The sequence below is a fragment of the Limanda limanda genome, chromosome 12, assembly GCF_963576545.1.
Source record: "Limanda limanda chromosome 12, fLimLim1.1, whole genome shotgun sequence".
Classification (NCBI taxonomy): domain Eukaryota; kingdom Metazoa; phylum Chordata; class Actinopteri; order Pleuronectiformes; family Pleuronectidae; genus Limanda; species Limanda limanda.
This window is the reverse complement of record NC_083647.1, coordinates 8,686,449-8,711,405: the sequence shown is the minus strand read 5'-3', so window position 1 is coordinate 8,711,405 and position 24,957 is coordinate 8,686,449. Positions and strand designations below refer to the sequence as shown.

Genomic DNA, 24,957 nt, shown 5'->3' with positions numbered 1-24,957 from the left:
TACTGAGTTTCCACTGACTCAAAGACATACTAACTACCACATAATTTATAATGTCCTCCTGAGTGCTCTACCCAGATATCACCCTTCAACTGAACTCCCCGGACATTTTCCAGTAGTGAACGCATCTGACCTAGACAACCTTTTCCAGTTCATGTCTAAAAATGGCTCAATCGAGCATGCAGATGTGGGCCTAGAATAAAAAAAAACGCCTACATACTTTTACCAAACGACCTTTAAAGTGCTTTTAAAAAAATGTTGCTAGGTTGTTATATTTTTAATATTATAATCATTAATATCATAAATGTCTATGAAAGCACATTAAAAATCCTCCAATCCAAACACAACTTTGCATATCAGCGTACAATGTTTTCTTCTTCTGCAGTTAGAAAGCAATTTAGAGTAATCAAACTGTGAATGAGGAGTCGACGGCAGAAATAAGCTGCCTGTCCTTTTTTTTCAGGGCAGTAAGAGGTCCAGAGTCAATAAATCCATCCCACACACGGCTCATTAAAACACAATGGCTGAGTATCAACTCTAGACATGTATTCATTTGCGCTGCAGGCCTTTTTCTGCTCTTTGCCATTTCTGCCCACCCCCCCATGCTGGTGTTTGACTTCTCGTCCACTGCTCTCGGACAGAAATGCAGGATTACAGTTGGACAGCTGCAGCGAGTGTGGACACAGTTAAAGCAGCAGGGATAAGAATTAGACCGACACCCAGTACACACACACACACACAGACAACGTGTACGTACACAAACTTACACAACAGACACACCCTGACACACTTGCAGAAAAACCCAAATTTTACAGCACTTGTCTCTCGCGGCACAATAGCATAACAATCTGTCGGGGTAATTTAGTGAGATTTCACTAATGGCTTTACTGCGTCCACACAAATAATACACAGATTAATACAGTCCCATTTGTGAATTATATATTCATTTTCCACTTAGTCTGACATGGTATTATTCTGCGACAGAGGGAACAGCAACATGACCTCGGTGACATTAAGCTCATTATGTCTAGACAGAACAAAACGCTGTGAAACATCCCATTCTTCTGTGTTCCCCTCCTGGAGGAGATTACTGAGAGGAGATCCGAGGGGCACGTCTGCCATCTTTTATTCCAAGATGAGGCTGGGATGTTGATATCTGATGTCTGAGTCATGTATACAGGATGGGGGGAGCGGGGATAACCCTCGAAGCTCTCTCTTTCTCTCTCTCTCTCTCTGTGTCAGGCTCCCCTCCCCCAGCCCACGCTGGACTGCCCGCTGAGGCACAGCAGGGCTGCCAGGTCATACTTAACACCGACCACAGCCTCTCTCCACAAACCTCTCTCTCTCTCTCTCTGTGTCCCCCATCTCGCTACCCTCCCCCACCCGATCTTAAATCTGCATTACAATGAGGATGGTAGAGGAAGACGAGGAGGGGGCAGGGGATTGTGAGGAGCCTAGGGAGAGGGGAAATTGAAGGGGCTCGGAGAGAGTGAAGATCTCACAGATTGGCCCAAAAAAAAAAAATGGCCCTCCGTAGTAGATAACCCAGAACTGAGCTAATGACTGTGTGTGTGTGTGTGTGTGTGTGTGTAGCGGTGGTAGGGGCCAAATTAATTTGCATGTGGCTGCACGCAAGTGGTTGTTGTCAGATATATGTCTTTGTGTATACTCAAACAAACCACTCTAGGAGCAGCAGGGGACCCATGTGTGTGTGTGTGAGGGGTTGGATCGCTCAGGCCTTTTTTTTTTGGTAAGTAATATGCAGGAATGCAAAGCTGTGTCATGACAAACGGCCCATTAGGTTTTATTGGGCTGCTTTTTTAACAGTGCAGAGTGTGTCAGGGTATCTATGCCCCTCCGCTTCCAGACCATTAAACTGATTCAACGAGGGATAATTGATTTATGTCTGTCACATGGGCAGCAGACGTTTTGTGATCTTTGACGGAAAAAAGATGTGGATTTAATGAATTGTGTAATTAAAGGTAGATAAACGGTTCCTTCCTCTAATAAAGTGCTTTTCTGTTTAAAATAATGTCATTGTCCATGAGACACGGGTTTGCATATTTACCAGCAGAGGCTAAACCCACACCACTATGTTCTGGTTTTAAAAGGCATCACTGTTGCGATTTGTTTACACCTACCTTCCACACTTTATACTTTTCCAGCAGCTACAGCAGAAAAGTTTGGAAATGCTGTGGCCCCAGTTTTAGTTATAAAACTCCCGGGTTGCGTTCTTGTCTGGACGGGTAAAAACTGAAAATGACAGTCATTTGCGTTGTGATCATAGTATTTGCTGTAAGTATGCAACCAACTGCAGAGGACACAATCTGCTTCCTGTTTACCTCAGCACACACATGCCCAGTGTACGTGGATGGTTCCTTGATATATATTTTCAGGTGCTTTAGTATTGACAAAAGGTATTACTGATGCGGAGCAAAAACGCAAATAAAACCTAAAGTGATCTCGTATTAATATAGCCTTATCTGAGACTTCATCGGCTGAGCTGACAATATATGTTGGGTGGCTATTTTTTAAACAAATAAAATCCTTTCAGCATTATAATTTGCTCCTTAATATGTTTTTACGTTTTATTAGAGAGCCTTGGAGGTGCTTGGTGAATGTCTTCATGTCCAGCTCGGATTTTCCCCATTGCCTCCAGTCACTATGCTAAGCTTTGCTAAATTCCAACATCAGCATGCTAACATAATCGCAAAGATAATGCTAATATGCTGATGTTAAACAGGTATATGGTGGGTAAGACAAAATCCAACTGAGGTTGATGCACGGCCAGATTACGTGAGCTATTGTGATTCCTGTGAATCTGAAATCAAACCATTAAATACACACTGGCTATTTCTGGGTTTACTTTCTATTCTGTCTATAATGCTCAGTGTATGGGAGTGTGTGTGTGGGAGTAAGGGAAGAAGAGGACAGCTACTGCAAGGAAGCGTGGGAGGAATGAAGAGCGGGAAAGTGGAGGAAGAAGAGCCGGCTGTGATAATGATGAATGGGATGATGGCACACTGACCTAGTAATGCTGCGGTGCCGTCGCCATTGGGGATGAGCTGCCCTACTACTGTGTGCCCCCGTCTGACACACACACACACACACACACACACACACACACACACACACACACACACACACACACACACACACACACACACACACACACACACACACACACTCACAATCTTTAACCCCTATCCTCTCTCTCTGCTTCACTCATCAGCACTTCTTAACCCCACGCCCTCTCTTCTTGTCTTGTCATCTGTTTTATCTCCTGCTCATCACTACTTTTTCTCACCTGGCCTACATGTCACGACACCAGATGGAAACAAGCCACCGCTGGGAGAGAGGGACACGAAACTTAAGGGAAAGAATGAGGGGAAAAAAATAGAATGCGATGATGAGGTGGTGAGGGTAAAGGTTAAAAGGAAACCGCGTTTCGTTTCCCTGCGGTCGCACGGAGGTTGGGATTCTCAGCTGCCTAAATTGTGGGAGTCGGAGTCATCTCAAATAAACATGCCAGAGATGATAAGGGAAACAAAAACAACGGCAAAGCCATATCCTCTTCCGACCCCCCAAGCCCCCCCCCCTTCACACACATACACCCTTGACTGGGTTCCCACCGACTAACGTCCCTCTGAAGATGTCATAGGAGCAGCGGTTGCCATGGTAACCGGCTCCGTGGTATGTCTGCATGCACACAGCGATGTCTGACACCTTAGGCACAGGGAGTTTGGGGGGGGGGGAGTGTGGTGTGAGGCAAATCTACACACATCAGCATGATTGCTGCTGGTTTCCCTGTGTTGCGTTTCCATGCTCCCCTGTGACGCCGACCACCGCTTCATCGATGAGGCCGCTTTATCAAGCCCGGCTGAGCATTGGACATCCCAGCTACAGCATCCATTCCTCCTCCTCCTCCTCCTCCTCCTCCTCCTCCTCCTCCTCCTCCTCCTCCTCCTCCTCCTCCTCCTCCTCCTCCTCCTCCTCCTCCTCCTCCTCCTCCTCCTCCTCCTCCTCCTCCTCCTCCTCCTCCTCCTCCTCCTACTCCTACTCCTCCTCCTGCCTGAGCCGCCGGCAGACACATGCGTCTGCACAAGCCGCCCCGGCCAAGATGGCTGCCATGTGTAGCAGTGTCGGTCGCCTGCTGGTGAGCTCCTTCTTGCAGTCAATAAGCCAGTTGATCGAATTAATTTGCATCACAAGGGGGCTTTCTCTTAAGTCGTCCGAGCCCTTCTTATTCATGCCAGTGAAGAGGCAGTTGCACCTGATTCTCCTTGTGATGAGGTGCTTGGCAATGCAAATGTTGTGTTTGTGCCAGACTGGAGCAGACCTATAAAATCACATTTACACCTCAACAGGCTCACAGAGCTGCTTGGATATCACTTCTGAGTCAAACGTTTTTTTTGCATTGGATTTACACGCAAAACATTTTCATTTGAAACTGTCCCTCGATAAAATCCACTATAACGTCTGTCTACATATAATTTCCAATTCAAAACCTATTTTAAAGCCACACTCCACTCATGTGTTTAGCCCATTAGCTCAGGAAAATGGCAACAAACTATCAACCGTTATTATGTCACAAAACCATAAGGCAGCACGCAGGACACGGCCCCCTCTTGTCTCTCTGATTGTGTATGCATGAGCTTCTGACGAATGGAGGAACCTTGGGAAATTACATATTCATCACGCTGAAATGCCCGACTAATCTGTTCAAGGTGACTGTCATAAACTTTTCTCCTTCCTGAGGCAAGCTGAGCCCCGGGGACGTGTTTCTGATTCTCCCTCCATCGCTCTGGTCCTCCTTGCTCTTTTCCCCCCTTTTGTTTTCTCTCTCAATACTCTCTGTCTCAATGAAAGCTTTTCAGCAGCATTTGCATCAGGGGCATTGATGAGTGCAGGAGAGAGAAGTGTGTGAAGAGGAGGGGAAGCACTGTGTGAAATGTGAAATAAGTAGGCAGGTTGGAGGCTGGAGGAAGTCCTGCAGCAGTCATCTCCTTTTTTCTCAAGGAGATCAGGCCCTGTCATCATCACACCATGTGTGTGGTACAAGTATGTACTACACACTGTACGGGTTTGCACACACATTCACACCTTCAATGTCAGCATTTACTTTGAGAACAGACACATAAATCTCAGCTGCAGCCGTCTGCATAGACCCGATAAGCAGTTTTCTGTTGTTTCCCTGCAAAAGCACAGAGTGTGGAGGATAGCGGTAAATCAAGCATCTCCATAAACATCCCTTTAGCTGTTTTAAGATGTAATCATTTGGTTTGGGTTTCACATATGAAGAACACAGCGGGAGAATGTGTGGGTCAGACGAGTTCACAAGAGTAGGAGAATGTCCAGAACATCAAGGTTAGGTGGGGGTGCCTGTGTTGGAGCATGCAGGAGGCCGGACGTTTTCAATTCTGCTGCGGATGTCGAGTATCTTTGTCTCCAGTTCATCAACAACAGCAGTGACCCTTATTTTCAAAAGCTCTCGAATCCCGTTGTCTTTCCAAGTGGACATCTTCGCCCGTGTCTTCTACGTGTGTCGCATCTCTTTTTCATCCAGAGATATTTGAATTCTTTCAGATCTGCGTCCATCACGTCCTCATGTCAGGAACATGCTTGCTGGGAATTTCCCAGACATTCTCCAACTGTATTCTCACATGGGCTCACTCTGCTATTTTTCGGGTGTTTTACTAGGCTGCTGACAAGAATCATTAAATAAGAATTTTAAAAAAACGTCTGGAGCAAGGATGAATCAAGTTAATGTCCAGACTTCAGTGCATGTCTGAAAGCAGCTTTGGAGCATCCACTACAAACCCTATTTTAGAGCTGTTTCTCTGGTCAGTGAGGTCTCCTGTGTGTGGAGGAAAGGCCAAAATGGAGAAAACCTCATTTTTCTCCCAAATGATCCACATCAATGAAGACACCACCTTAAACTGCAGCTTAAGAGCCTCAAACCTGAGGCCATTCTTGTCAGGGATCCCTCTGCAGAGGCTTGGATTCCCCGCTGTGAAATATCTCTTTCTTTTGCTGATTAAACCAGAAGCATCCCTTTGAAACCTGACAACCTGAAATGTATAGACCTCCCCAGAAAGACTCAGGCAATCCCACATCACAGGGCGACAGAGAATTCCCAAACCACGACTGGGCTGTGTGATTGGGGGGGGTTAAAAAACATCTTTTCAATTCACATGGTCTCCCTCTTGACTCAGTTTGGAAGAATGTGCGAAGTGGTAGCCGGACCCCTCAGGGTGTATTCCTCTCTGGAAAGCTCAGCCCACTGAACGGATAGAGATCATTCTCTGGTTGGCGTATGCATGCCTCGCATTCCACGGCTGTGACATGACTGAGAGGGGGTGTGAATGTGGGTGTGTGTGTGTGTGTGTGTGTGTGTGTGTGTGTGTGTGTGTGTGTGTGTGTGTGTGTGTGTGTGTGTGTGTGTGAGGAGGGGGGCGTTCTGTGTGTCATTTAATTGGTAGAAACAAGGTAAAAAGAGAGAGAGGGAGATGTATAACCGGATGCGTCAGAATAGCTGTGATAAGAGGAAACTGTAAATTCCCCAAATAAAGTATTCGCAAGTGGACAGAAAGCCATTCAGTCGACACGGTTTCCTCTGTGGGATAAATGAGGGCCTGGTTAATGGGAGAGAAAGGAGAATTACTTTAAAGTTGCCAGAGTTAAGAGTTATGCCTTCACAATAAAGCAGCTGGCAAATAGAAAACCATGCGCGACCCGGTCCCAAGTTTCTAGTGTATCTCATAACTTCAGCTTCAAACGTTTCACCCCTGACCTCTCTGGATCACAAGCGGAACCCATCGGTTGCATGACACCCGAAGCAAAATGCAGTGTCATCGCTGGGGGACTGTGGGACACACTGCTGCGGCCGAGAGACCTCGTGGAGACCTCGTAACCGGCTGACAAGGTGATTCAGCGTCTCCCTGTCTGTGGCGGTGACAAAGCAGCCCCAGTGCCATGAGCGCAAGGTCTCTCCACCAAGTGGGAGGCTGGCCGTGGATTATGTAACCAGTTTAACCCCGGAGAGCACAGGGCACTGTCGCTCAAATTCCCATTCATTCAAATCCTCCACCGAGAGGTTTATTTTAGAGAAAGGAAGTCACTGAAATACATCCTAAAACTAGATAACAAGGGTCAACGAGTGCATACAAAAGTAAAACAGTAAAGTATGAGCTTTGACTGCACTGGGCCTCACATTTGTATGTTTTATAGCAAAAATGATAAATAAATAAATTTAAAATACTCATCACCCCCTGTATATCTTGGAAATGTCAGCATTCAAAAAAAAGGGATTGACTCTTCTCAGATTCTTCAGATTTCCAAAGCCCGGCATTCAAACCCTCTGCTGCTTAACAAGAAATAATCAAAGAGTTGAGAAAAGCAATTAAACTAGAGTGTCACTCAGTCGAGCGAGGCCAAGGCCAAACAGTCCTCTAGGTATGTGCTATTGTTGCACATGATAATTCCCTGGGTGAAAAGGTCAAAAAACACCCTATCTGGAGTCGCGCCCTGATTTATATCCACACCTAAATTGAACGAGTTCTTCCCTGACTCATACTACAACCTTCAAACAAATTCCATGGTAATCCAACCAGTATTTTTTGCAAAATCTTGCTCAAAATGGAACAAACATTCAAACCAACTAACCAACAAACAAACTTTAAGGATTGAAAACATAAAATACACAACATTTTGTATTGCAATCCAATGTTTGGTCTTCTTCTCTAGATGTTATTCTCCTGCAAACCTTTTGTGCTTTCATCGGGTCTCAATCCAAGTTCCAACACCCGAAGATACATCTGTATCTACCATTTTAATATATGGTTATTGAAGTGTTGTCCTTTTGTCACAATACAAATGCAACATGTTGTGAGTAAGTTCATAAACTAAGTGTAACAACCTTCCAGGCACCTGGGACAGTGGAAAAACTCTGTGCTGATGCTCCAGTTCAACAGGCAATCTGTGGCAGTGACAGGGGCTGAGCGAGGCCCCTCCCCCGGCCGCTGATTGGTCGAGGCCCGCCTGTCACGCCCGTGGGAGGAGTCTCCGGTCGATTTCGAGGCGCGGTTGAAATACTCACAGTTTTGTCCCTGACATCCTTTACTCTGAGCCCAGCAGCCTTGGGGTGCACATCCACACACACCGGGATCAGCTCGTTTCCAGACCCACACACGGACAAGCAGAGCCGCTCGGATTTAGTTCTCCACCTTCCTCGGGACAGATCTCATCCACCCAGCCCAGATCTGGATTTTTTAAAAAAACCAAATCTCCAAATTTCCCTTTTCGATTTTTATTATTTTTTCATTTTTGTTTTAGCAACACCAACAGGAGACAAGTAAAATGGGAGCCCAGCTTGCAAAGGGTGGAGTAGCAGGGGAGGGGAAAGCCATCGTCGAGCCTGCTGCTGCCAAAGCCAACGGCCAGGTGAGTGGAGCCGTTAGCCACATGGCACCCAGAACCCCCCCACCCACTGGGAGCACGGGGACCCAGGGCTGCAGGGGGGGGGTGGGGAGCCGGTCCTCCGGGTCTCTGAGGGCAAACCCGGGTTGTAGGGAGAGATGAGGAGTGACCGAAAGTTAAAGAGCCGGTGGTGTGGATGGAGAGTGGGGGTTGGGGAGGGGGGGACCTCCAGCAGAGCAGCCGTCGAGTGGCCACGCTCGTGCCCGCTCTGCGCGCACCCGCCCTGCCCCAGTAGAGCCGGTGGGGTGCCGGTTCACCTGAATGTGTCACCGGGAGAAACACACACAATCCGGGGGCAGGGTGCGACCCCCGAGGCCGGACCCTGAGACCCGGACCCTCGGGGGTCTGGGGTCGAGCTCCGGCGTCGAACACAAAATGCAAACCGGTCGCAAGGAGGATGTGCCCGCGCTCTGCTGGAGGCGCCAATTCGCTCGCCATTTCCCTCCAAGCGTCTTTTAGCCTGTGTTTAAATGGAGGTTCATGGGGACCCGGTGCCTTGATTGACGGGTGACTGATTGATGGAGAGTTGACCGAGTCTGACCTCAGATCAGATGTTTGCATGTGCCACACTGTGCTCCTCCATCCACACACACGTTGACTCCATCCGCTACGGACTGTATCCGCAGCGGATGGAGTGAGGATGAGTGGCCGTGGCTCTGTGTGGTGTCCGCTCGCTCCGGCAGCTGGAGAGATGTTGGATGAGAGAACAAACCAGTTTCTCTGGGATTCCTTTGTTCCCTCAACTCGCTCTGTGTTGACATTTCGATGCAGCACTACTGCCCCCGTGTGTCCGCGTCGGGTCCTGCAAACAGCTGTTGATCCCCTCTGTGGACCAAGCGCCTCTCTCTGTGTGACTGATACAGATTCAAGTCAGCTACTGCTAGTCTGGCATGTGATTTGTTAGAATAGATGTAAACATTTTACTGTATTTTCTCTTCTCGAAGCAAAGTGTTTGTTTTGGCCTTGTTCAAATATTGGATTGCATTGCTAACCAATCATCTTCTTTGCAGGAGAATGGTCACGTCAAGACCAACGGCGACGTGTCAGCCAAGCCCGACGGGGAAGTGGCCGCCGCCGATGGAAACGGTACAGCCGAACCAGCCAAGGAGGGTGAGACCAGCGCCGGAGACGCCATCGAGTCTGCTCCCGCTGCTGAGGGAGAGGCCGCCAAAGCAGAGGGCGAGGCGGCCAAGGAGGTCAAGAAGAAGAAGAAGTTCTCCCTGAAGAACTCCTTCAAGTTCAAGGGCATCAACCTGAAGAAGAGCAAGAAGGCCAGCGAGGAGGGCAAGGAGGAGGCCACCTCCCCCACGGCCGAGGACAAGCCCGAGGAGAACGGCCACACGGCCAAGGAAACCAAAGAGGAGACGCCGGCCCCTGAGGCCAAAGAAGGCGAGGCCGCCCCGGCAGCGGCAGCAGCTACACCAGAGGCCGAGACCAAGGCTGCAGAGGAGGCCCCGGCCACAGAGGCTGCTCCTGCTGAGGAGCCAGCTGCTGCTGCTGCTCCCGCCGAGGTTACAACACCCGCCACCCCCGAGGGCGAGGCCAAGGCAGAGTGACTGCCCCCCCCGTCACGGCACCTGAACTGATTTTCCAAGATTAAAGTATATAAATATATATATGAGAGACTTGTGCCACGTTCTTAAAGTTACAAACAAAACTACAAAAGAAGACAAAGGATATATCACGTTTGCTGATTCAACCACCAGTTCACTGCCTTTTATTAGTTCTTCGACAGACGGAATCTCACCGGGCCCTCTCATGATGAAAGTGTCGGCTTGTGTCGCCCCCTCATGGTACACACAGGGACTGGCATGTTGGAAGGTAATGGATTGGATGGGGAGCGAATCAGGAATACTGACTTATTTTCCCAGTTCATGGAGAAGCATCCTTTTTAACAGCGTGGCAGCCCTATAACATTTTATTTTTCTTTCTCTTTTTTTGGGATCTAAAAATCGTCACCGTGGTGGAGCGGGGCCGACCATCTCCTTCACTCGAACTGACTGTTATACGGACACATGACACCTTTCAAATGATCTTCATTTTTAGAATTCTACATTCCTATGTTTTACCCCAAAATTTCAAGTATTTTGTCATGTATAGAAAAGTGAAAATTGAGGAGGGGAGGTGGAAAAAGAGCAATGTCTTTGTTTGTGCATTTTCATTCTTTTTCTGGCTAAAACTACATTCAAGCTTCTTGAGTATTGCAGTGTTCACATTTCAGAGTTTATGACGCAGGTTTTTGGGATTGTGTACAAAATGTGAGCTTTTTATCTGCAAACTGTCTCTGTAAATATGTTTTGGCCAATATTTTTGGTTCTCTTTATTTTGCTATCGTTTGAAGATGTTAATGGTTTTATTGTAACTTTTAATAAGGGTAAATAAATGTCTGATCCCCTCTGTCTGTGTTCTGTCTGCTGATTCACACCAACACTGCTACTGGAGTTAGACATTTAGATTTTATGAGTTTGGAATTCTGCAAATACACATTAGATTAAAGAGAAACTATGATCTTAGATTAAACAACATAAAAAGGAATTTGTTAGATTTTAAAAATTACACAAGCAATGGAAACATTGTTGGATGTGACTAAACAAAAAAGGTGTAATAAAGCTTAGAGCCCAGCTTTATTTTAATTTGTGGGCTGATTTGGTTACAAGCAGATATTTTTCATGCAGATAAATATACATTAGGCAATCACTATTTAAACAAACTATTATGAATAAATTATTAACTAAATGAAATTTATACAACCAAATCTACCCAGCATATTTACAAAATAAATACAATCGTATATTTGTTGCAGTGGAAATTCCGTAAAATCAAAGTTCTGATGTTGGCACATAAGTAAACCACTTACATGTCAGTAAAAAGTGTATATTGGCAGATTTTTATTGGTTAATCAGTTAACGGCCAGGGTCTAATCATCCTCAATAAGGAGATGATACACTTTCAAGAGCCTGAGTCATACTTGATTTATCCTTGTGCACAATATAATACACACCTACAGTAGTTTCTGTAGGAAATACATATTTCACACATTGGCTAACCATTATGAGCACCTCAGATCCTCAAAACACCTTCTATGCATGACAGATAGGCAGGTCTATAAGACAGTGACGTGAGGCAGCTCTGCTCAGGTTGCATAACAAGCTCTCTTACATCGTTATGAATTAATTATGACAACACATGATATTTAGCCATCAGATGGCAGAATAAAGCCTACTTCATTACAGTTTTTTTCAGTCGCTAACAAGCGTTTTTCTAAACAGTAGTCACATTTTCAAAACTCTAAACACGATTAGCACAACATCGGTCCTTTGTGGCCATACCATTCACACATTTCATGTTGTTTTCACACAATATGCAGTCAGTGAACACATTTATATAATGCTTACATTTTCTTAACAGACAAGCTATACCTCCAAACAAAATTATGGATTGTTTTTGTATTATTTACAAATGTTAACACACAACATCCCACAATTGCAAACACAATATTCCAAACCTTAGATACAGTATAAAAACCTCTGCTTCTGTAATACAGTAATATCAGTTCTAAAACAATATATCTCAGCCCCCAATCACAAACAATCACAAACAATTGAATAATTGACACACAGCTGATGTATGTTGGGTATATTGGGTTAACCACAGCTGATTCCACTCTGGCTTAGAATCAATGGCATTAACAAAAGGAGGACTTCGAGGAGTGATAAACCACGGTCTTTCACTAAGGGAGGCTGGTGAAAGAGTACAGCCCAATTTGGGGCGGTCAACGGTTGCGTCAATTATACGCATCTTTCAACAAACCAACAGGTAAGTTTGCATTTTACATGGATTGTTTCTATTCTCACTTGACATGTCAATGAGGCCATACAGTAATGCATATGTTGATTTTTTTTGTCCCTCAAAAGAATGCAACGTCTTCCTCCCTCTGGGGGAAGAGGTAAGCTCCTTAATCATCAACAAGAGCTTGCCATAGTAGATATGGTTGTTGCAAATAACGCAATTAAACTGCATGAGATTCAAAGCAGAATTTTGGAGGACCAAGAGATATGTCACAATATCAATAGCATCAGCCTCGCAACCATTACGCGGACATTGTCCAAACACAGAGTGCGGATGAAACAGCTCTACACTGTTCCCTTTGAGAGGAACAGTGAGCGAGTCAAGGTGCTACGACAACAATATGTCCAGGTACAGTGTGTATATTCAATTCAATGTACAGTTCTATAAGCTTTGCACTTTTCAAGTAGGTAACCTACTCAGTAATAGGTTACAGTACTGTATGGTATATAGTACTATAATGGCATGATTTACATAAATTTTGTTTCAGAGAGTTATGGAATTGGAGGCCAACCAGGCCCCTCATGAATTCGTATATGTGGATGAGGCAGGATTTAATCTGGCCAAAAGGCGTCGACGTGGAAGAAATGTCATTGGAAAAAGGGCCACAGTTGATGTTCCTGGACAGAGAGGGGCAAATATCACTATGTGTGCGGCAATTTCAAATGCAGGATCACTCCTCCACAAATGTCAGGTTGGACCTTACAACACAGAGCGCCTCCTTGCTTTTCTCGATGATCTCCACCAGCGCCTGGTTCCAGAGCAGGATCAGGAGGGTGAAAACAGGAGGACCTTCGTTATCACCTGGGACAACGTGGCCTTCCATCACTCACAAGCAGTTACAGCATGGTTTGAGGTCCACCCAAGACTGATTCGTCTATTTCTTCCACCCTATTCACCTTTCCTCAACCCCATAGAGGAGTTCTTTTCTACATGGAGGTGGAAAGTCTATGACCATCAGCCACATGACCAGTTGTCCCTCCTTGAAGCCATGGATGCTGGCTGCAGGGACATCACAGTTGATGATTGTCAAGGGTGGATCAGGCATTCCAAGCAGTTTTATCCAAGGTGTATCGCCTTGGATAACATCAGATGCGATGTGGATGAAAACTTGTGGCATAACCCTGAAGATCGCAGGGATTAGATAAAGGAATTTTGTGCTTTTTTTTAGTTCTCCCTTTTTACTGGGCTTTTTGGTGTTGCTTTTTTGTTCATGGATATTTTGTTAACTTTAAACAATACTGTAAAACGTTTTCTGTTGTATCATACTGTAAACAGTATTTCTACTATACCTCCTGTAGTAAACAGTAAAGAAAAAAAAACTGATTCGCTTTTTACTGGAATGCTTTTGAATGTGAACATTACATGTGGATATACAGTACAGTTCCCAACCAAAAAATTTGGCATAAAAAACTGTGGATTGCATGTTTTGCATACAAATACCTGTAAAACTGAAACATAAAAGTCTATGCAGTTTTGTAATGTCCACAATAGCCAGTATTTTGAAACCTGGTGTACTTTGATTGGCTGCATGTTCCTTGTGAAGTGAAAACAAGAGTTATTCTTTGAAAGAATAATTTCATTTTGAATCAGATGTCCAGTGTTTTGGTAAAGTTAGTGTGTGCAGAGAAAGATCTCTTCTATTTTGAAATGAAGAGTTAGTATATAGTTAACAAAATGTGCTTTTGAGAAGAAAATGATCTATTTGGCCAATTGTGTTTTGTAGGTGTAAGTCTGTGTTAAGAGTTTAGAAAAAGTATTTTAAGTATAGGTAAGCGCTCGTTAGCGATGGAAAAAAACTGTAAGATGTCCCCCACCAAATGTTTCACAGGCTTTACTATCATTTGTTGGTCTCTGGCTCTCTCTAGTGGACAGAAGTATGGATGGAACTTGATTCTTTGCCCTGTTGATTTTAGGATTACAGTCAACCATGTTAAATTTAAAGGGATAGTTTACAGAATAATGAAAATTCACTTACTATCTACTCACCACTATGTCAATGGGGTGGGGGAAGTGTTTGAGTCGACACTTTTGGAGTCTCTTGGGTAAATAGCTTTACAGTCAAATCAAATACAACTGAAGTAACTGGGGTACTATGTCTTCAAATTGTAAATAAACAACATAAAAAACATAAAATGCCTCCAGACTGCTCCCATGGCTCCATCAAAGGGTTCATAAGCCCTAACATTAAAATTAATTTACACCATGTTTTTAGCCTAAATATCCTCAGTGATCCTCCTCTGGAGCCACGTCCATGTTCGCAAAAAAACACGCCTCTATGGTCTTTGAGGGGCAAGTGATGACATCAGTGAGCAATCGCTATAGCTACAGGTATTGTAGCAGTAACCGCAGCTATCATGAGAATTGCAAGTATCGCTGATGTCAAACACTTCACCCAATCCTCCATCGGCCAAGTGCTGAGTAGATAATGAGAGAAATTAAATTTTTGGGTGAACTGTTCCTTTAATGGCTCTTGTTCCTGGTTTGTTTGTAGATAGTTCAGGGCCGGCCCTGGCAATGTTGGCGCCCTAGGCGAGATTTCAAATTGGCGCCCCCCAACATACACACACAAACTGTCATGCATCCACAATAACTTTTGGACTGTATACAGATGCACACACAGGCAGACAAAATTCTAAGCTATAAAAAACAATAAAAATATATAACAAAAAATTTAAAGAGTCTGAAATCAGCTGTACTGATAGCATATCATGTCATGTCGACAAAAATAAACATTAATGATGTCCACAATCGGGTGATTCTTACCTCTATATTGTTCTTTCTTCTCCTCCTCTACTTTGTGGTGCTTTCTGAATTGTGCACCTGATAATTTAATCTTTTTTTGATTCATCTTTGACTCTAACGGCAGTCTGTCACCGCAGCGTGTCTGTTCACACATGGAGCCCATCCAGGAGGATGTTTTAGATGCTGGCTTCCCTGTCCACTGAGCCACGGATGGTGACATCAGCAAATGTCCCTACTATGCTGCCAAAATGAGTAGGTTTTTATACTTCTCTTTGTATGCATCATGCTGCTATGAGGAACTGTTGTGAGGTTGTTGTTGTCAAGGTTTGTTTTTCTCTTTTTGTGCATCCAGCGGCGTCGAGTGGAACGGCATATGCCAGTCAACTCGCCATGGCCGACCTCCGACACCCAACGGGACAGGTTCTGTTTGCGACTTGGATTGCTGCTCTGGCTGGATTCGCTGCATGGTATCTGATACGATCCCGCCTCCAGCCTGTCATTTTGCTGCTGAGAGAGGGAGAGGGAGGAGAAACATTGAAGGAAGGCGAATAAGGAGATTGAGGCCATTTCATAGTTTAATACAAACATTCTTTAGGGGTCCAAGCTTATTCAATATTGCACTTAAAAACTGTAACTGGCTATACAGCTGACAATGATGCACCTATATACAATACACTGTTAAACAAGTACAGTTCTTTTTTTAAAATCCATTCTCACATTTCGTAATTCATACTTGGCCTCCAGAAAGTTGGTCCATGTGCACAAGTGATAGGAATCCGAAGCTGTTTTTCAAGACCTAGCAAACCTACACTTTGACAAGTGCATGTTTTATTAAAACTATTTCAGATAATTGAATGTCTACTGATGCATGTTGAAATGATTTTAAGCTATATTATGATTAAGGTGTAAACAGAGAAGTTTGAGATGGACATTTTCTTCTTCTAATATTAATGCTTTATCTAAATTCTTCTAATAGACCTGTAGTTTATCTACTTGACGGTTACTTATGTTCGAGGTAGGTCTTTTAACATCTCATTTGTTTTGAATACACAAGTATCCACCATCGCTACAACTGGGTACCCATCGTCCATATGACTTTGACATAAGTTTTCTCCGGTTAGTACAAAATTATAATAATACAAAATTAATTACACTGCATGTGTAATTCATTTTAATTTTCACCCTGACACAGTATGCTTGTTGCACACAGAGTACCAAAGGAGATGTGTTGATAGTAACATTTAAACCAGGATGCTGTGCTCTCAACACATACTGCATGTGACTATGCAGTATTCTTTCATTAGCAAAGCTTATTCAGGACAACAGCTGGAGTGCAGCTGTTTGGTCACAGCCATGGAAACCTAAGTAATGATACTGATGTGTTATGCATTCTCGTTTCTCAGGTTCCTGCTGCATAAAGATGGCAATATAGTATGATAGGTATGGACTGCCTGATATACCCCTGTAGTGTCCATGTTTGATTCATTTTCATGCCAGTGTTTTTTTTTTTAAATGTTTTGGAAATACAGAAGGGACACATACTTGAATTTCAGGGGTGCAGGTTGAGTAAAACTTAGTGTTACGTGTTGGTTTTGAATTCTCTTGCATTTTCATTTACCCCAGTTCTTATATCCCTTTGTGTGTCTAATTGAACAGAGCTTTATTAGTAGCTGAAGAGATAGAGTAACCTTCATGGTGTGAGAGGGAAAATCCAGTAGTATGTCCTGCTGCTAACGGTGAATTGAAACTCCCTTCTTTTTTTGCTGTTCATGCTGAAATAAAGTGGATTCACTTGGTCTGACGTTTTCGATCACATCTTTATAAAACATCTCATTAGCTTCACACTACAAACCCTGTGGGGGGGGGGGGGGGGAATGTTTTTTGAGAGAGGATTCCAGATTCATTCACTAGACTGGCACTCAGTAGAGCTCAACAGAGCCGTACAGGTTCATCTCTGATCCATGCAGCTTCCTTCTACCAAGTTTTGTGGTTATTGGTCCAGTAGTTTATTACATGTTGACTGACAAATCAGAGGTGAAAACATAACCTCCTTAGCAGAGGTAATAAAACCTCCACATATTTATCAAGGAAATTTCACCAACAATATTAATAATTAGAAACACAACAGGAAATTAAAAGTAGAATGAATTGTTTCTATAATATCTAAATAGTTTACGGGTAATTTTCTGTTGGTCGACTTATCAATTAATTTATTAAAAGCTCATTTTCCCCTGCTACTTAGTCTATAGGGTTTTTATATTGTGTTTTATTTACATTGTATATATTGGTTTATTTTTGTCGTGCACTGGTTGCTGGTTGTACATCAAATTGCCCTTGAAGGATAATAAAGATTTTCTTTTGTGGACAGCTTTAGTTAATCACAAGCTGCACAAAACCAAGCAAGAGCAGCAGAGGAACCCAGCAGCCAGCAGGGGGCAGCCTCAGGACATCGCATGTAAACCAGCAGCAGCAGACTGTCATTCTTGTAAGGCGTCAGAAGACAAGTTTGGAAACTACTGGGTTATTTTCAACAAAAGGTTTTTAAAGCCATGTTAAATCCCCCAGTATCTAAAATCCAAAAATATAAAAGTAACTTTTAAGTAAGGTAGCAAACTAGAAAATATTTTTTCTAAAGTCAGCATGCGGTTTGGCCTAGTGGGTAGAGTGGTCGTGTTCCCCAATCTTTCTTATGTTCGTGCTGGCAACATACGGAACTCTTAAAATTGGCAGGATTTCAATCACCTATTAATTGTAAAATATATTACACTATGTAAATTTAAATTAATAAAATATAAAATATAAAATATAAAATATAAAAAATAAATTAAATGAAGTACATTTTTTTTTTAAACCTGCGCGCGCAATTCCAAAACTTAGTTTTGAGTTTTTAATTTTTTTTTTATGTTTAATTTGAAATGGTTCTTGTTCATTTTTGTTTTTAAATTGGCATATTTTTAGTTATTGTGCAATGAATAGGTGGTTGAAGTCCTGCCAACACGACAGCCTGCCAAACTTACCCATGAGTTTCGAACCCAGCTCTTATGTCCACTGGTGTCCTGGTTCCACCCATGGCAGCGTAGTGGCGTGGGGCTGGCTCCTCCCTGAGGCCCACATTTCTCTGCTCTGGTTCAGGGTTAAATGATGCTGGTCTTCACAGGTGACTGACCTACGCAAGCCTGTATCCGGCCCCCACCCCCCACAGGAGATTATGTGCTTGTGTGTGTGTGTGTGTGGCCGCTGCGCTGCCCGGTTCTTCCCTGCATTAATATATTATATCGAAATTTCACAGTTCAAACTTCACATCAAACATAAACATACATGTCTGACCATGAGACACTGATTTATTGGTCTCGTGATGAGACAATTCCACTGGGACCAGTGCAGCCTCCGTTCATACAGAAACAAAGAGGAGGGAGACGACGCCATTATACTTTTTGTTTGACTTTGATACTTGGAAACATTTAATACATTTAATACATAAGAGAGAACACACACTGTCACTGAATCCAAAAGACGGGCCTCAGCTGCAGGATCTCCGTCTCCATGAGTGACGCCATTATTGTGTGACGTCAGATAACTGGTGCTCGGTGAAGTCGGGGCAGATGACTCTTACCTGAGAACACATGTCCGAACTCTAAATTTAGGTGGCGTCTATAACACTTTTTTCAAGTAGGAGTTTGGAAAATTACGACATACAAGTTGTCTGGAACGCAGCATCAACTCTGCTTTGCTCCCAGACTCAGAGGAGGTGAGAGAATGACGTGCTGGGTGTTTCCAGCTGCAGCCACGAGGTTGCATCGCTTTAAATGTGGGACTAGATTTTCTTCTTCCCTTTCATCAAGGATGGTCTGGTGTGGGGATGGGCATAATTAATCGACGATCGATTAATTGAACATAAAGAATTTCATCGATGACATTATTTTGTCTTCAACGAAATTTTGTTGCGTTCACTGCCAACACTGTGAAGCTATACGTCTCCATGAGCGCATGAGTAGGAGTGCAGAATATCCGAGTTGCCTGAACGCAGCACAGTGATGACGTTAGCAGCTGTAGGAAGCAGCCCGGAGTTATACTCGACAAGCCCCGCTGGGGGACCGGCGGCTAGCCGCTGGGAGCTAGATGGATTTGACGGTTCTCGACCTCTCAGTCCGGTTGTTGTCATGTCATCAATCCCGGAACCTCACCCAGACCCGGGTCTGTACGGGTTCCCTTCCCCGTAGACTGAGCGTCCGCGTGCGGACATGAACCCGAGCTCCGCAGCTAGCGTCCGGAGCTAGCGGAGGCTAGCTCCGGACGCTAGCCCCTTCGGACCCGGACAGGGCCGGGTCTGGTGGAGGGGTTCCGGGAGTGAGAACGTGACAACCACCGGACTGAGAGGTCGAGAACCGTCAGATCGAGCTAGCTCTCAGCGGCTAGCTGCTCTCTCAGCGGGGCTGAAGTGTACAGCAGCGCATATTTTCAAGTGTAACCATTGAACGATCCCGTTTAACTGCCACAAGAGTTGTTCATCTTGTAATAAAGACCTCAATGAGGAAACACGCTGTGTTTTTTCTATTTTCACTGCATTTTAACAGTCTATAAATAGTGAATTTTAATATAAAAATATCAATGATTAATCGAAAATTCGTCATTAACTCTCACGATGATCGATTAAGACAATTTAATCGAATGACTACTCATATGCAGTTAGTTTACCCTTTACTCTAAATCTTTTACCACACTAGGAGCAACTAAATGCTTTCTCTCCTGTATGAATCTTCATGTGTCCAGTTAGACTGCCCCTTTGTCTAAATGTTTTACCACACTCAGAGCAAATAAATGGTTTATCCCCTGTATGAATCCTCATATGTAAAGTTAGAGAACACTTTTGTCTAAATCTTTTACTACACTCGGTGCAACTAAATGCTTTCTCTCCTGAATGAATCGTCATGTGTTCAGTTAGATTAGAATTTCGGCTAAATCTTTTACCACACTCAGTGCATCTAAATGCTTTCTCTCCTGTATGAATCGTCATATGTTTAGTTAGACTGCACTTTCTGCTAAATGTTGTACCACACTCAGTGCATCTAAATGGTTTCTCCCCTGTATGAATCCTCATATGTAAAGTTAGATTGCTCTTGTTGCTAAATCTTTTCCCACACTCGGAGCAACTAAATGCTTTCTTACCAGTTTTACATTTCATATCACTTAGAGGCTGTTTGTTATTTTTTGTATTTAAACCAGACTGAGGTTCCCTGGTCTGCATCCAATCATCTTCACTGTCTACAGTCTTGTCCTCAGTACCTTGTTGTAAATGTCCATCAGGACCTGAGATCCTGGCTGGTTCTTGTTCTCCACAATCCGCTCTGTTCTCCTCAGTCTGACTCTGATGAAGCTGTGATAACTGAGGTTTCTCTTCATCTTCTTCACTCTTCACAGTGACAGCAGTCAATGTGAACTTGATATCAGCCTGCTCAAGTTGTTGCTCCCCCTCCTGATTGGTCCACGGTTCCTCTTTAATGTGGGGGGGATCTGGGTCCTCCTGGTCCACAAGGGGGCTCCACTGCTGCTGCTCAGGGGGAACCTCTTCTTTAATCACCATCAGCTGCTGTACGTCTGCAGGACACACTGAAACACAAAGACACACGTTTATCATTTCAGAGTTTCCTGAAGTGTTTTTAAAAACATGTGTTGTGTCGTTTAATGTGGACTTTTATTATTTTCGAATGATTACACTCAGGCAGCAGAGATGTTGAGATGGTTCATAGTTGGTCTTACGACGCAGCTCGTTAAGTTAGCTGGATTAAACCAAGTGTTTCCAGGATAAAAAGTTTTATATTTTGAGGCCAAATAAACAATTTACGACACGAGCAGAGCAAAGCGAGTGGAGGTTAGTTAGTTGGTTAAGCTGTTTCAGACATGACCTGTGGGCTCAAACCAGAGAATTGTCTCCAGAGTTTCTTCAGGGTTTGTGTTTCACACATTGTCGGCGTGTTCGTTTATCCTAAATACGAGAAGAACTGATCCAATGGTTTGTGTAACCCAGGTTAAAAGAAACAGGATTTAGTACAACACTAAATAAGTGAATAAATAGTATTTAAAGTTACCTGAGTTAAGTTTATATTAGTTATAAAATCCATTATTTAATCTGATTAAAATGAATCAAAAGAAATACAATAGTTCTGCATATTATTAGTTTTGAAAGTAATATAAAGTGCACTGCTGCTTTAAGAAACCACAGCTGCAAGAGCCAATCAGAACCAAGGTAGTCTTCCTGCACCGGTGAACGGCAGGTGGGAGAGAGAGAGAAAAGAGAAAAGACTCTAGTTTGCAACCAGTGAGCTAAACTAACTAAAAAGACTGGATTTGTTTTGTGGTAAACTTTAATTTTATTTCTGAAAGTGTTTTGAGTTGTTTTCTGTCGACGTCGGTGGACTGTGGTTTTGTTTTACATTTAAAAAGTTACTGCTAGTTACTGAAAGAGCACGTGGAGCTGAGCATCCATGTGGCAGCATCCGAGCTAACGTCCTAGCTCCACCCATGCAGAGGAATAGATGGCGAGCTTTCCAGCGAGTAACCACACCCTTCCCAGCGATGTAACCACCCTGAACGGAGTCCTGTTTCCATCGGAGGAGAGCACCTGTTTTTCCTCACGAGCATCCATCCAGTCCAGCTGATGGTAGGACTGACACGAGCCTTCATTACTTCAACTAGAAGTGCACGTGAACATTTCGTGGTAAGAGTGAACATCTCAGATCTACAGACTGTTTCTACCTCAAGTGGAATATACGAACTGCACAACGTGGTCTTAAGAAAGAACTTGTAACAAGTCAGTTACCACACACTGAACTGGATTAACACCATCACATTCACAGAATGTTTAGAACGTGTTCTTTTGACATTTGAATGTGATACTTGATATTGATTGTATTGCATTGCATGCATATTATTTTCCCTGTGTTGGTTAAGCATATGGATGTGCTGTGCTAATGCTATTCAGCAAATCACTGGTTTAGCTGAGGTATAACATAGGAAAATCATTGTTTAAATGAGATGTTTAAATAGGCCTGATTCAAGATAAATTGAGAACTTAATAGAACTTGTTATAATTCTGTTGTAGTGATATAACGGATAACTCAAATAGAAACTAAACAATAATATTAAGTTACAGTTTAAAAACCAATTTAAACAGGAGTCAAAATAGAATTGATAAAACCAAAATTAGGAAACGGTAAATCTTTTCATTTCCTAAAAGAAAAGGATTGAACTTGAATTTAATTCATTTGAAGATTTGTATGTTACGTGTGTTATGTTAGTTGTATTGTAAATGTGTTACATGGTACCTGTTTGTTGTTCTATCTAAAACTACTCATCTTTTCTATTCTTATATAAAAGAAACCGGCATTTCAACTAACTCTATTGTCTGTGTTGTGTTCACTATATTTATTATTTCCACTGTTTAACTATTTTACTGCTCCAACGAACCTAGGAACTGGTCCTGGACCTGAACCTACTTAACTGCAACTAGTAGTAAGTAAGTAAGTAGTTACATTTGGTTCAATCAAGTATTTATTAAAGATGCAATGAAAGATTAATACATAGCTATGGACAACTATCACAGCCTATGCTAAATCAGTTAGCAATAGGTAGTCAATAATGGCCCCGGACAGAAGGGGTTTGATATAATTATAGAAGATTTAATGTGATTGGTTATTACATTTTCGGAGGGGTGTCACCGCAAATCACTTTGGATCTCCCTTATTGGACCAGCCGCAGTCCCACACCTCTTGTCACCAAATCCAGGAAGTGACATAGAAGCAGCTCTCCGTCATGCTCCTACGCTACTCTGCCGGTTGCTAGACAACTCTATCCTGACAGTCTGATGTTGTGTCTCATAAACTAGCCTTGAGTAGAAAATGTTGTGTTTCTGCGCTCTCGGCTGTACCAACTAAATCATAACATTGTCACTCCTGCTCTCTTATCAAGACAGGTGTGAGACTGACTATCGTTGTGACGCACACCCATTTCTAGCTAGTTTCAAGATTGAACATTCTGAGAATCAAAAGGTTATTGCTAATAATCTGTATGAAGGCCTTCATCTGGCTCAAACTGTTGAGTGAGTGCCAGTGATGTTGTAATTGGAGAAAAGATTATTGTGTTCCTGCTTTATCTAAACAATGTCAACAATGTCTATGCCCCAGATGGGAAAGCTCCTTGAAGTCTGTCTGATGTCGAATGCATCTAAGGATTTATATCGTTTTAATATCAAAAGTTAAGTAAGAAACATTCATGATTAGCACCAAGCAGCAATGGTTATTAAAATCATTTGTATGAAGGCATAATATCTAGCTAAAACTGTTCCTATCCCAACCTATCTTTATTTGTTAAGAGTTCACTCGGACACAGAGAGAAACTGAAAATATTGAATCCTGACAACATGAAGAACACAGCAGCAGCTTTTCTGCACAGACTCGTTCACAACAGCAGTGTGGGAGTTTTTTATACGGAGACCAAACAACATGTTTCTCTGTAAACACTGCAAATCCAAAATGATCACAGCAGCACAACCGTGATGCACGAGCACTTGAAGCTGAAGCATCCAGGGGAGATTTCTAAAGATGGCAGCTGGAGCAAGACAGAACCGCAAGCTTTACTTTTTGTCCTGAAACAAGCGTAATTAATTACGATTATCAACACGTGGAATGAAATAGGAATAGACTGGAATACCTGGGATCATCTTAACTGCACAACTCCAGTGACTGAATCAATCCACGTTGTAAACCAGTTTTAGTGTTTAAATAAAACCCAGATTCTCCAGTTCAGGGAAAGCTTTGCTAGAACATATATGGATTAGAGTCATCTTTGTGTCACAGCAATCGTTTGAAATCAAGCATCTCACAAATAGGGTCTATTGTTATTAATATGACAAAACAGTGATGTAGAAATTATACTCATTTTAAAATATGCCAGTATCATAATTATTCACACATTATGTGTCTGTTTTTCAGGATGAGACGAAGCAGTCTGGAGGACTTTTTACACAAAGGGAGCCAAAACGCATGAACACCCCAGATGTGTGCTGAGCTTTCTAACAGCAGCTTGCAGATGATTATCAAGGACATGTGACCCCTGGCTGCAGTGGAGGCTCAAAGCTCCTAATCCTTGTATCGACACATTTCATCAACTTAACCAACCAGACTTCGTTTTAAACGTATCATTCCCTTTAAGGAGCGTTAGTTGGATCAACTCGTGTTAGCAGAGCCGATGCTAGCTAGCGTTAGCCTGTGAGCGGCTCCTCCAGGGACTTACCAACTCTGTGCAGCCGGAGTTCGGGCTTCATCACGTCATCGAGCAGCCTCCTCTGGCGGTAGATCTCCCGCTCTGAACGCTCCATTCTGTCTTCATACACCGCCACGGTTTCCTCAAACACCGAGACAATCTCCTCCGCTGCCGCCGCTAGCCGCTCGGTTAGCATCGCTCTCAGCGCCGGGACTTGAGTCGTTTCTCCTCCTTTCTCCACCTGCAGCAGAAAGTCTTCAGCGGCTGCGCTGATCCGCTCATGTACCGACACCCGCAGCAGCTGCACGTCGCACATGTTGCTCCTCTTTGTGCACTTTGAGTCTCGGAGAGAACAGAGCGAGCAAGTGACGGTAAACAGAGACACCGAGCTCAGAGCCAACAGCGACGCGTGCTGGACTGCAGGACGATGAGGGAAATAAATTACTTGTTTGAGTGCCTCTTCGTCCGTTGTCGTCATCACCGGGCGACTCTACCGGAACCATTTCAAAATAAAATCATCTGACATGTTTACAATAGAATAAAAGAGACAGCACCTTCATGGACGAAGAATTAAGCAATGAGTTACAAGCAGATGCCTACCCTGTGAAGCTGAAATCCGACTAAGTCATCTAA

At 43.4% G+C, this 24,957-nt stretch overlaps 2 protein-coding genes across 2 annotated transcripts; one reads left to right on the top strand and one right to left on the bottom strand.

Moving 5' to 3' along the window:
• Positions 1-8,132: 8,132 nt before the first annotated feature.
• marcksl1a (MARCKS-like 1a) lies at positions 8,133-10,872 on the top strand. Its single transcript, XM_061083470.1, has 2 exons — positions 8,133-8,439; positions 9,486-10,872. Exons 1-2 carry the CDS (start codon positions 8,356-8,358, stop codon positions 10,029-10,031), a joined length of 630 nt encoding a protein of 209 aa, XP_060939453.1. The 5' UTR covers positions 8,133-8,355; the 3' UTR covers positions 10,032-10,872.
• An 8,614-nt stretch (positions 10,873-19,486) lies between these two features.
• On the bottom strand, positions 19,487-24,698 carry LOC133016137 (gastrula zinc finger protein XlCGF57.1-like). The gene is made up of 2 exons (XM_061083466.1): positions 24,355-24,698; positions 19,487-20,673 (listed from the first exon to the last, which is right to left on the bottom strand). The coding sequence occupies exons 1-2, from the start codon at positions 24,638-24,640 to the stop codon at positions 19,787-19,789; spliced, it is 1,173 nt and encodes a 390-aa protein (XP_060939449.1). The 5' UTR covers positions 24,641-24,698; the 3' UTR covers positions 19,487-19,786.
• Positions 24,699-24,957: the final 259 nt, after the last annotated feature.

Coding starts and splice junctions, on each gene's coding strand:
- LOC133016137 (XM_061083466.1), bottom strand. CDS start 24,640: ATGTGCGACGTGCAGCTGCTGCGGGTGTCGGTACATGAGCGGATCAGC. Junction 20,674..24,354: donor ACTCCGGCTGCACAGAGTTG/GTAAGTCCCTGG, acceptor TTTGTGTTTCAG/TGTGTCCTGCAGACGTACAG.
- marcksl1a (XM_061083470.1), top strand. CDS start 8,356: ATGGGAGCCCAGCTTGCAAAGGGTGGAGTAGCAGGGGAGGGGAAAGCC. Junction 8,440..9,485: donor CTGCCAAAGCCAACGGCCAG/GTGAGTGGAGCC, acceptor TCTTCTTTGCAG/GAGAATGGTCACGTCAAGAC.